We start from the raw sequence: 12,997 nt of genomic DNA, 5'->3' as shown, positions 1-12,997 counted from the left end.
TGGTGTTTTCATTTTGGCCAGTCTCCTGCAACATACATAAAAAGCAATTAGGCGGAAGTGCGATGTCCATCTCGGCCACTTTATTCAAGATGGCGGGGCAATGTGGGAACTTCCACAAACCTAATTATTTTAGTTTATGAAAACACATCAATTTGTTGGAAGACAGATACACACTATTCAGTGTATATTTATAGTACTACATTGTCTTTTTTCTGTAACCTCAAAAAATTACTTACTGTACCTTTATTTATTTTTTTCATTCCTGACAATTTTTTGTGCATCTCTTGTACTTAAGAAGTGACGAGGGCTGAATAAACCAAATCTAAAAGCACCAAATTTTGACCTTCTCCTGCTTTCTTGCTCATAGGGGCTGTAAAATGTTCATAGTGGTGTAGTACTTCTAGCTGCTTGGTTATTCCCAGTAGGTACTACAGTGAATGGATCCACATATGGGATATGGCACAGAGTTTACAAAAACGGTCCTTTCTGACACAACCCTCCAATTTATCCTTATCTTACGACTGTCTGAGGCTGGGTTGTGTCTTTTTCCAGGATGTTAGGGGAATGTTGAAAACACTAGACCACTGACCCACCGGACGTTTTCATAGTATGGAGGTAAAAGCTTTCATGGCTTTAAGTTATTGTGAACCCCCCCCCACCCACCCAGCTATTTCAGATTTTTGACATCATTTCAAATCTTTAAAATCTCTACATGTGTGCATGAGTGGAAAACAAATGACTCAGGTGTGCAAAAGCTCCACTTCCATGAATTTGACGTCATTGTTTAGCAATGTGCAGCTGTTGGAAAAAAGAAAACATGCCAGGAATTGATAAGGTTGGATGCAGAAGTTTCCAGAGAATTAGACCGTTTGGAACCTCCTTTTAACTGGAACCTGTTCTTGATTCCCATCCCATTTTCAGAAAACATTTAATGTGACAGTTAAAGGAAATTAAAACCACAAATTATTTTGTAAACCCCAAATAACTGTGCTAATGTCTGTCACATACAGTGGTTTTACATGTTGAAATTACACACATTTCCCAGGTTGCCAAGTCTGGACGAAGAGCTCGCCCTGCGGCACACCAGTCATCGTTTGAAGAGACTCGTCACATAAGGAAGTCCTCCACCTCTGCTTCAGCAGGAGAGGTATGCAATCATGTGATAATAAACCTCTGCGTGTTATAACATTCATTTACAAGGTCATAAATATACATTTTGGTCTTGTCTCATACATGAATTACAGGATGATGATGAGGTAGGTAGCATGAATTAAGCGATGACTTTGCATGGCTTCTAGTCCTAATGCTCAGCTTATCAACTTTATACCATTTCCGGTTATCTTACATTTCTTTTATCATGAAGTTTTTTTACTTCAGTTCATCTGATTAGATTTGATAGGACTCAAATTACAGCTCACCTCGAAGAGCCAGCTTGACACACATGGTATAAAGTTTGATTGGAGTGCATAATGCAGGTGATGAGATGTTTGAGTTGCTGTTTTTCTACTTTAGCAGGTTTTAAAGTGCTCCAAAACACTCAGAATAGCTGCTCTTTATTTGTTGGCCTGTATATGTTGGATCTTATGTGTTGCATTAAGGGTTTGAAGTGTTACTTCATATAAACTCTAAATCCTTTTAACCTTGTGAGTCACAAAACATTGTAGTTGTCTTCAGTTGGCTTATTTAGTATCACCAGCAACTGATAAATCCTCTCTTTCTACAAGTGCCTTTTTTACATGAATCACTTCAAGTCATGGCACAGTTTTCATTGTAAAGTTTGCTTCTTGTTGCCCTTGAATCATGTTGCATGTAATCATAAGAAGTCAGATCATAAGTGACAGTTGAAATACAACAAATCACTTCACTGTCGTTGGCATTTATAGGATCAGTCACATCTCCTGGATTGGCAAACTGTAAACCAGCCAGCATTCCCAGAGCAAATATTCCAGCAATGCCCTTGCTTTAGGCTAATCTTCCCAAATTAGGCCAACTTTCCTAATGTATGAACCGGTATTCTCGCGCCCTCTCTGACCTGCTGTGCACATGCAGTACATTTTTCCAGAGTGTCGTGCGACTGGGTGGCGTTTTTGCAGTCTTCGTTTATCAAACCCGTTCTCTTCTGCCCGAAATACCCAACTGATTGGTCACATTCCTGACATCCTTTTAAACAAAGACTCATTGCTTTTATGGGCTCATAGAGTTCGGTCACTACAAGTTCCTCGCCCTAGAGACCGTCATAGAATCCCAAATTAGAAACCTTAAGGGATAAGCTAATTGCCGTAATAGCCATAACTATTTTACTACAGTTGTGAGCTTCATATTTGGTCATGAGGAATTGGATGCTCGCAGTTTTTGTTTTGTTTCTCAGGACTATTTTGGTCCTCCCCATTTTTGTTGAGTGAAATAACTGCCACAGGATACATTTATTGCACACAGGATGCACTTGACCTTATTATCTCATCCCTTATGAAAATTGTCCATTGTTGAAATGCCACATATGAAACATCAAAGAGATTTCACGTCATGTGAAAAAAATGTTTAAATGCTGCTCTAAAAAAGCCTCCATAATTGTAATCCCTTTTTTGTTCCTATTAAAGAGACAGTTACTAATTGCACAAAGTTGAGGGAGCTCGTTCAGCCTCAGCTCTCTCGATTAATGGTAATATACAGTGGAGCAGAGTGGGCTCCCCCTCCCTCTGCCCTGCTTAATGGTGACATTCAGATTTATAAATGGCTTCAGTAAAGGAACCAGCCATGAAAGATTATTTCCTCTTTCATCATAAATGAAAGAAATTCTTCACGAACACTTTGTCCTCTGCAGACCCAATTTAGTAATGAGAAATGTTGTCCCTCTTTTTCCCTAATTCATTTGTCTAGTGCCCACCCTTGTGTGCGCTGAGGAATTTATTCATTCAAACGCTGGCCTCAGGGTCCCGGTCTCAGGATCAAGATTCTTACTCCGTTTACTATTTTCAGAATCAAAGAAGTAGACAGAGTGGGAGGTCATTTTTTTCCCCTCTGGCTCAGTTTTAGGGTCAGACTTAATTCCCACACTCTGCTCTATACGTTCTAATGCTTCAAATGATTACTACTGAAAACTATAATAAACAAAACTATTTAGTGCAGTTGCAGTAGACTAGCGGTCCCCAACCCTGGGCCATGAACCGGTATCGGTCTGTGAGTCTTTTGGTACCGGGCCTCAAGAGTTGAGGCTTGGGTGTGAAATTCATGGTTTCGGCTTTTAGCGTTTTTTTTTTTTAATTTTTTTAATCATTTTTATTGTTAACCCGGTTTCCCTGGGTCTTTTCCCGTGTGTTATGAATAAATCTTCTTTTTTGGTACCGGTACTGGATTTATTTTGTTGTATTTATCCGCGACACCTTAATGGCCGGTCCATGAAAATATTGTTAGACATAAACTGGTCTGTGGCGCAAAAAAGGTTGGGGACCGCTGCAGTAGACGATCCTTTGCTCAGCAGATCAGGAATGTTGTTTACTCCACAGGTGGTTCGATCAGCATACCTTAACAAGACAGTTTCTTTTTTCTTTTTTTTTCTTATGTGCTTCAATGCTTCAATTTTGGAGTACCTATTTATCAAATGTGTGTTTAACACGAGGCCACTGATTCTGATCAAATTTACCCCAACATCTAATGAAAACGTGCCGCTTCTGTGCTATATTTTCCGAGACTAAAGCCTCATAGGAGTTTGAATGCTTTCATATGTATTTACTTATCGTGAGTGTGGGTGAGTAGATATTCAGTGAAGCTGTTATTGAAGTTCTTCCTCCTTCCAGGGCCCTCCTCCTAAACCAGCCCGGCGGCAGGGCGGCTGGGCAGAGGACAGCTCTGGATCTGGTTCTGCCAAGTACGTATTTTCACGTTCGCCCCCTCCATCTCTTGCGACTATAATGAAACTAAGCTGGGACTCCAAGCCGTGGTCTTGTTTTATGTGTTATTAATGAACTCTCATGCTGTTGAATGAGCTTATTTATCAGTGCATATTTGGCACTCGGGCTGTGAATCAACAAGGTTAGAGGGAGCCTGTCTGAGCAGGCAACTCTCCATTCGTCTTCATCTGTGAGCAAGGCGGTAATTGACATGGTTAATGCATCAGCCACAGGAGGGCACTGTTAGTCAGCTAGCCACTTCATCATGGGGGTTCAAGCCACTTAATCACCCCTTACCACTGCAGTCTGCTCTTTACACAAGGATCACAACATGGAGAATTCATGAAATATGTTGAACAGATGGAAGGTGTTTGCCAAAAGGCTTCGTCTCAGCCTAACACATCTAAATCGTAATATTCTCCTTCACTGACTCAATATGAGATGTTTTAATACACTGTAGAACAGTTTGTTCTTCCAACTGCCATTGTGCTTCTTTTGCTCGGTCAGTGGAAGTGGGAGCACAGGAGATGCATTGAAGTGAACAGGCTGAGTCAATTGTATTTATTTGCGTAGTTTGCTGCACCGTTAGTGCAAGCAGGGAGAACAGCAAACTCAATAGATCTTTCCTTTCTCGCAGAAGGTCAGCGTGTCGCTTCTCCGCTTTTGCGTAACCCCCGCTTGATTCCCGGTCTCAAAGTGATTGAAATACAGGAGGTGTAAAAGGGGTTTGCACGTGCATTGATCCTCTCTGAAACAAAGTAAGTAATGGTCCCCCCTGGAACCAGCAAGGACTTTTCCCTTCAATGTCACCCCTCATGCTCAATCACCACCGCCCTCCTCCCACTAATCCCAGCGCAGAAATCCCAGGATTTGTCGATCTATCACTTCTAATTGACACTAAATGATCTGTCAGTTTATTGATGAACCTTTGAAACCAGGTTGTCACAATATATTTTATCCCTAACAACTTTTTCCAGACAGTTTTACCATGTCTATCGCTTTGCCTTACATGAGTCTTAATCAAGGGGCCTGTAATGTGTCTTAAGTGTCGCCACCCCCGCCCCGCAGACAGGACACCATCCAAGGGCAGGCAGGTAGGCTCCCTCAGCTCCTCTCTCGCTCTCCTGATTGGACACTGCTGGCTTCAGATCGCCTGGTTTGGCCGCAGATAGTGTGCAAAAGATGGACAAAGCAGTAAATGAGCAGAGAACTGGCAAGATGAAGTGTTTAAGATCATTTTTCTTATTGGAAAAAAAGATTATTAACGCTACTCGTAACAATATAATATAAGATATAAGACTTGATATGGATTTATTTTCTTGTGCTTGAAAGTTTGACTGAACTACCTGAACTTATAGTCCAGTCAATTTCATTACGTTGTTAAAGCTGCACTTTGGATTCGCAGGTTTCGTGATCTGTGATTAAAAATAATCATACCACATCATCCTATGAACTTAGACCCATAACTTCAACCAGGAAAAACATCCTTTAATACCAACACCCCCTCCCGCCAAAAAAAATTAATTAACCTCAGGCAGATCAACAGGAAATGAAATCCTCATGGTGAAAAAAGATGATAAGATATTACCTTTGAAAAACAAGCTATGAATAAATGTTCTTATTTATTGCCATTGTCGTTATTGTCCCAATGTTGGGACAGATTTATTTTTATAAGAACCTCTTAATACTTGCTCTAGATAAAAATACAAAAGGATTTATTTATGGATTTAAGTATGAGCTTTGTATCGATCTGCACATAATAGCTGCTTGTGCTCTTGAGTTTTGGACATGCTAAAGAATTAAAAGAAGAAAGAAGTAAAAGGCTGATTGAATCACCTTTAAAACCACTAGGGGTCACTACTCAACCAGGAGAACCAACAAATGTATTTAGCTCTATGAAGGAAGATTAAAAATGATATTGGAAAACATTTTTTGGGTACACATAACTTACAATGTTTTGTTTTATTCCTGCATTTGTGTGATTATATGCTTTGCATATTAATAAAGCTGCATTTTTGGTATGCCAGTGTGCATCTTTTCATACTGAGGGAAAATAAATGGAGAGAAGTCTGTAAATAGTTGCTGAGGCTGTTAGACTGTTATTATAGGCTGAGAAAACAGAAGACAACTACTGTCAACTCCACTAACACAGATGAAAAAGATATGCCTACCAGGAGCTTACGGTTATTTTGAAAGAAATAAAATTTAATATGTGTGTGTTATTAAATTTGTGTGAAAATTATTTTTCTCTGGTTACGTACAGATCTTCGAGAAGACCTGCAGCTGAGGACTTCGAAGAGTAAGTAGGAACAATATTTTATTCTTTCAGCTGTCAGATGACTTTCATAACTGTCAGCACTTTTTGTATAAAAATAGGCCAGTTTAAATTTTTGTTCTTTTCGCAGTAAAATGGAATTGGCACTCTACTTCCCCAGTTGTCCTTGGTCGTAACTAATCCTCGCCTTTCCAAGAACAATCACTTAATATGATTAAAATCCAGCGTGACTGAGTTGCCGTCACTTTTACTGCTGTTTCCCTGTTATTCTAGTCCCTTCCACCCACCCTCACACAATAGTGTGACCAGAATAGGCATCCACATGAGAAGAGGCAGGTAGAGGACATAGTCCTGTATGTTTGACTCATCATTGCAGCTGGAGCTTGGTGCCTGGATGGCTATAGTGAGACAGAGGCTTTGTGTGAAAGTGATGATGTTACTCTGCCGAAAAATCCCTTAGGTTGTGCTTCTGTCACAATTGTCTTGTCTTAGTAATACTTATTCAGACTGTGCCTCCAGCTGGGTTTTTTTTTTTTAAATAATTCTTAGAGGTGATCTTGTCTAGGACAGTCAGGCTGTGTTAACCCAGACAGCACAACTGTGTCTCATAGCAGCTTTGTCAGAGGCTGTTATTCTAAAGTCTGACTCAGACTGTAGGAAACTGAACAAGCTCCCTACCTATCATAAGAAAGAACAAAAACAGGCCCATCATCAAAGAAAAGTCTAGGAGCCAACTCACTCACTCACTCCCTATGATGACTGTTAAGATAGGGTTTGAAAGCATTAAATAATTCATGCTCTCATACTTCCTGTTTCTACAGCCGCCGCCTGCGACCACAAACTCCCCAGGGATCAGATGATGAAGGAGGTAAGAGCACCCTTGCAATCCCCACTCTCTGTGTCTCCTTACGGGCAAAGAGGAGCCCTCCAGTGCTTCACCGGCACATTCATCCTCAGAAAGTAGAGCAGATAAGCAGGCGGTCAGATCATTGCTTTTCACTGGTGCTCAAACCATATTTCTCCCTGAATATAGCGTGGATTTGTGTGTTAGAACGCTGACTTTGACCACTGAAAGTATGAGCGCGGTTCTTTTGATCAACGTGACGAGGGAATATGCTCATTTGATGGAGAGTACTCTGGCCGGATTGAGGTTGTCCAGCCATCAGCCAGAACAACACAGTTAATCACAAAATGCACACATATGGACACAAAGTGTCAGACTGGTGCTGTTGAATACAGATCCAGTGGTAACACTGCTGCATTGACTAAGTGACCCGAGGGCTCAATAGTGTGCACCACAAACAATGTTTGGACTGAGGGAGGAATTTTTAGCAAGGTGCTGCTGCAGATAAATGCAACATTTTGCAGTGCAAAGCAGTAATGGGAACAGGGTTAAATAGGCTAAGTTAATATTAGTTGGCATGCATGCTGAGAGGCGTGCACATGTTTATGAACAAATTGAAAACCTTTTCTGTTAAACCGGCCATATTGTCATTTTATTAGGAAATAAAATAAGAATACTACTACGATTAATAATAAGAAGATGAAAAAAATACCTAGTACGCTGTAGAGTGACTTTTTAGAAGATGGCGAGAATTCTTGTTTAATTCTTTGTTCATGAATCTGCTGAGTTTAAAGAGTACCAATGTTGTCACAATGACATGCGGAGATTTTAAACTGTATTATTTATTAATAACGCTTGGTAATTCCACTCAGTTGTATTTTTCTTATGCGTTTTATTTGCTTAATTTAAAAAGTAGAAATCTATTCCAAAATACAAATGATGTTACAGGGCAATAATAACTATTGAATTTCAATTTCAGAAAGTGTTTTTTATATACATGTAATTAATGTACTTCTATATTGTATTTATGCACACACGATCGTACTCGATATTGTCTGCACACTGGCTAAAATGGACAGTTGATTGAAGGGTCCGGAGGTTTGGTTCTCTTGCAGTTAATGCCGCTGGAAAGATTATTACTCTGTGAAGGGAGACCTCTTAATACAGAGCTGGAGGCAGGGGTATTGGAAATTACAGTGCTGAGGGTTAGTGAGATAGCCCCTCCGATCTTGATTATGTCCCCTACCCTTATCCCTTATGTCCACTGGCTACAAGCACAGAGAGAGACAGAGGGAGAGAAGGCTAGCCCCAGTCCCCTGCTCCCTTCTCCCTATCAGCTGCCCCCACAGCCTCCTGCTGGTCACATAAAATAGCACCAGTGTCGCAAAGACACTCATCTATTTCATGTCTCATCGTCTCCCACTTAAACTGTGACGTGTTGACTGTTGCTGTCCCGTAAGCCTTTTAAATGGATTCTCTGGCTAGGTAATCATTCGGCTGGACCCCTGCGTAGATTATAGGGGTCCGAAGTAAGGCGAGGACACGGCCCGTTTGCCAGAGTCGCTGACTGGCATGTGCTGCCGGGAGTATGTCTACATTCACAGCAAATTATCCCCTTTTGATATTTACATGCTTCAGCGAGGAAGCCGGACGCGGCCGTGTAATAAGAATACGCGTGGCCTCTCGCTGCCAGACAAAAGCCACCTTGATACATGTCCAGCTGAGTGAAGGAAGCCAGCGTGGATAATGCGTGCCATGCTGAGGGAAATATGTTCGTCCTGATGGAGTTGCCCTTTGCGTTGGAAGAAAACATTGGCTTGTTTGCAGCTGCTTTTATGGCCCACTTGACCTCTAGTAATAGGTTGGATTTGAAGCTTGTTTTAAAAAATGTTGTTCCTTTTTTTCCACTTAATAATAGAGTTTGCACATAGACAGCATATGCTTCCGTGCTTCACGTCGAACTCTCACGGAGTGTGTTATTAGTGCGTTACTCGCTGAAATGGAAAGAAAGAGAGTGTGTGTGTGGACAGATAGACAACCCAGGAAGCTGTTTGCAGAGCTGGATGGCAAAGCTTTTTGATGTCATTGCACTAAGACCATTAAATTTGATTGGGGGTCCAGGGGGGACGGATTCTGCTGAACGCTGTGCTTTGTAAATGAGAGGACAAAGTGTCACCGGGGCCTCATGAATATGAAATACCTGCGCCCGCATTTATTTGGATATCAGAAACACAGATGAATCTTGTCAGCGGCTAAACGAGCATGGCATTTTTAATTTGGTTTAATTAAAAAAAGTGAAGGAAATAAGTTATCAGCAGAGTGTGAGGCTTTTGGGCTTCAGCAAAACTTGGGGGGTAAGGTTTTGACCGGTCTACTCTTTTTTTTTTTTTTTTTTTTTTTTTAGGATTTATCCATCTCAGAAAAATGTTCAGAATCAAAATATTTTTCTCCTTCTTACATCTAAATTTATGTTTGCTTGAATTCTTTTTTTTTTATTTTTTTTTTTTAGGGGTTTTGAAGGAATGGTGACATAGATGCCAAGATATTTCCTCACATCAGATGCAGACTTCCATCTCCTCACCTCTATTTAGCTCCTCTATTGACTTTCCCCTCAGGGTGCAGTACTGTGGTTAGAGATTACTGACAACCCTCTTCATGCAGTCCAGCTCTCTCTTTTTCTCTCGCTATCTGTCAGGTCTCTTTTTCCTCGCTTCCACTCCCCCACTTTCTTTCTCTGTCACTGTCCACACTCTGCTCTGGAGCTAATAAGGATGTGCACTTTGCTGCCACACCAGAAAAATACTTTTTAGGAAAGACACATCACACCCAAAGCTGGGACACCTGTAAAGCCTCTACTGTACTTTTTTTTTTTTTTTTTGCAACTGCTGCACTATGCAAAGAAAATATATATTGTTTGTTATCTGTACAGGCACCTTTCTGTCAACAAGCGGCAACTTACTCACTATAAAATAGTTGGAGAGACTTTTCTGTCTCTTAACTGCTTATGTCCAGCTATCCAGACTACTCTCTATCCCTCTCTTATTTCCCTGCTTTGATATGTCCATCTGAAAAATGCTGTGAAAGTTTGCCCTCTCTTTCTTGGGAGTGAAGCCATCCTCTGTCCTGTTGCGTTTTGCCAATTAAAGCGGGTTCCCACTGTTTGAGCAGCGGGCTGGCGGCTCCTGGCACCGCAGCCCCTGCCAGGCCGCACTGTGACTTCCGACCCCACACAGATGGGCCCGCAAGCAAATACTCGTGCACATGGCTGGATACCGCTCCAGTCGGAGTGGCAGAGTGGACATGGAGGTCGGCCTACCGGCCACCGCAGGTCCTGGGGGTGGGCGGCACTGACAGGGCCCAAATGCTAAGGTAGCAGGGGGTGCTTTCTGGGGAGCCCCTGGCCAGCACCCCTCTCACAGCAGGATGAGCTGCCGCCTTGCCTTCTGAATATTCATGGCCGCATGGCTATTGTGACAGGGCAGCTCTTATGTGGATGTAGCACACAAGAGGGAGGGGAGGAAGTGCCGCATACAGGCACGTAACCTTCTAGCAGCCGTCCACAGGGAATTTACAGTAATTTAAACAATGTTTTTGTATTGGTAAGAATACTAAATGGTCGTTTGATGATTATTTGATTTTCTTAAATGTGCCACTTCTACAAATGTATCAGATGGACTCTTCTTTTTTTATTGTGTGTATTTAGACATCCCAACGATTCCTGATCTGGATGAAGTGCAAGAAGAAGATCTCACCATGCAAATTGCTGCTCCACCATGGTAGTTAATTCCTTAAACTGTAAACACTTTCAAGCCACTTAATCACTTTGGACACACACACACACAAACACACAGAGTGTGACTTACAGAGCCCCAACTCTATGATCTTAAACCTCTGTCCATGCACAGAGCAGTGGCTCAGTAGACTATTCTAGTGTCTTTCATGTTAACTGTCCTCCATTGATGCTGTTGCAGAGTGCCTTGCTATATCAGGCTGAAATGGAGAAATAACAGTTGGGTGTGATTTATGCAACTCTCTTGCCAGGGTCCTTACTAACCGGGCCCTTTGATTTACAGGGCAGTGAGAGACACGTCGACATGTGTCGAATATGTTGCAAGGCTATGACAGCGGTGGAGGTTATTAGGCTGGGGCTTGCTCTCTGTGCGAGATAATATCCACATTGAACTCATTGCGAGGGCAATGTAGCGTGTAATGTGCAGTAAGTAGGACTGGCATGCACTGCTAGGCCCCGGCCACTTTGAGAGCCCCCCCACTTAATTCCAACCCACAGATAAGCAGCTGGGTTTCAATTTGAAGTGTTTAACACTTGGCAACCATCTCCTGCTCTCTCTGGCCTTTGCTTGAAATCTTAGAGCTTAAGTGTGTGAAAACTTCAAGCTCATCTAAGCCACTTTGCAGTCTTGCTTTGCGTGTATTCTGAAAGCAGGATTTTCTCTGTGACATGCTGTTTTCACCAAAATACAAGTTTGTTTACAGTATAAGTGCATCAGAAGCCTTACTTCCTGTCACTCTGTTAGTGTTCAGGTGAACCGGGTAATGACCTACAGAGATCTGGACAATGATCTGAAGAATTATTCTGCATTTCAAACCTTAGTGAGTCAAGGACACCTTATTTTTTTAAAAATACCTTCAATGTTCTCCTGCGCCTTCTCTTCAAGGTGGCAACTCTCATCACCTCTGTTTGTGCAAGCTAAGTGAATTTTACTGCACTATTTCCTCAGGATGGAGAGATCGACTTGAAGCTACTCACCAAGGTTTTAGCACCCGAGCAGGAGGTGAGGGAGGTGAGTGAATTTTTAGTAAATATAGCTTGCGAGCTCCCAACGAAAGGCCTGTCCAGCTGTTTCTTGAGCACCAGGGGAGGTTGCTGTCTGTCTCTCAGGTAATCAAGATTTATGATGTGTACATTAACACCCTCTGCTCCCCCCCACCTCTCTCTATTCCCTGTACTCACTTTCTTGGTATGTCTCGCTCTGCCTCTCTAATTCTTCTTTTCTTCTGTCTCTCTTTTGCTCTGCAGGATGATGTGAGCTGGGAATGGGATCATCTGTTTACAGAGGTGTCCTCGGAGCTGCTGATGGAATGGGATCAAGGAGAGAGTGAGGAGCTGGCTGTGTAGCCTGCAACGCGAGGAGGACGCTTGAACTGAGACATGAAGTCGCTCTAGTAGGAGTGATGGGCGAACATCCCACTACACAGAAGGGCTATCAACTTACAAACTTCAATTACTGTTATTTTGTATAAAGTGTGTGTACAGCATTTGGTAAATTTTATAAATAAATAAAGTTGTCTGTGCATGTAGCAGTACAGTGTTACCTTACCCTGTCTTTTTTTTTTTTTTAAGTTCACTCGCTCACTTTTTTAGTTTGTTAGTTTTAACTCAAACAGCCAAAAGGCAAAGTGAAAATAGCAGGTACAGATAAAAATTCCCCCACTCTACTAACAGCATTATCAACACCTTCATACAAGTCCAAGGTTGATAATCAGCTAAGCTGAAATCCACTTGATTGTGTTCAAATTAACATTCCTCATTAAAGCCTACAACCTTATTGTTATTGACTGTGCCATTGACTTTATCTTCCAGCTCTTCGATAGGAGCAACCCCTTCTTCACTATTATCTCAAATGTATTGAACAGAGTTCCTATTGACACCTGGGGGATTAGCATACATTATACTTTTTTACTGGATAAAGAGGAATAGATGTGAGATAGGAACAAGGCAGCTGCTAGTGTGAGGTGTGTTTTCTTTAAAGCCAGAAGGCCAGGACAATGGAAAGGAGATGTCTCCATGTCTGAATTTAAAATGGCATTGTGTTCTAATGGGATCACAGTTGGTGTAACGTGTGGCTTCAACATGTGGCGATCATGTGTATCAGCATTCAGTTTTGCCTTTGGTTCATGTGTGCGAATATAAATGCAGACCTCCAAAGTCAGGCCAGGTCTATTAGGGAAACGGCTGTAACATTTACAGAT

At 41.8% G+C, this 12,997-nt stretch overlaps 1 protein-coding gene across 3 annotated transcripts in view; it reads left to right on the top strand.

Moving 5' to 3' along the window:
• The window catches only part of LOC134646119 (intraflagellar transport protein 43 homolog A), a 14,617-nt gene extending 2,063 nt beyond the window's left edge, over positions 1 to 12,554 (top strand). The window contains exons 2-10 of one of the 3 annotated variants that reach the window (XM_063499827.2): positions 553 to 615; positions 1,046 to 1,147; positions 3,795 to 3,865; positions 6,151 to 6,186; positions 6,984 to 7,030; positions 10,710 to 10,782; positions 11,542 to 11,617; positions 11,746 to 11,906; positions 12,045 to 12,158. In XM_063499827.2, coding sequence (XP_063355897.1) covers positions 610 to 615; positions 1,046 to 1,147; positions 3,795 to 3,865; positions 6,151 to 6,186; positions 6,984 to 7,030; positions 10,710 to 10,782; positions 11,542 to 11,617; positions 11,746 to 11,906; positions 12,045 to 12,054 — 582 coding nt within the window. In that variant the 5' untranslated portion in view covers positions 553 to 609 and the 3' untranslated portion in view covers positions 12,055 to 12,158. Of the gene's footprint in view, positions 1 to 552; positions 616 to 1,045; positions 1,148 to 3,794; positions 3,866 to 6,150; positions 6,187 to 6,983; positions 7,031 to 10,709; positions 10,783 to 11,541; positions 11,618 to 11,745; positions 11,907 to 12,044 lie in introns of all 3 variants that reach the window. The other 2 variants (XM_063499826.1, XM_063499825.1) reach the window with 2 other exon arrangements.
• The last annotated feature ends 443 nt before the right edge of the window (positions 12,555 to 12,997 follow it).

This window comes from Pelmatolapia mariae, linkage group LG16_19, assembly GCF_036321145.2.
Source record: "Pelmatolapia mariae isolate MD_Pm_ZW linkage group LG16_19, Pm_UMD_F_2, whole genome shotgun sequence".
Classification (NCBI taxonomy): domain Eukaryota; kingdom Metazoa; phylum Chordata; class Actinopteri; order Cichliformes; family Cichlidae; genus Pelmatolapia; species Pelmatolapia mariae.
The sequence above is the reverse complement of the archived record's forward strand: the minus strand, read 5'-3'. Positions and strand labels throughout refer to the sequence as shown.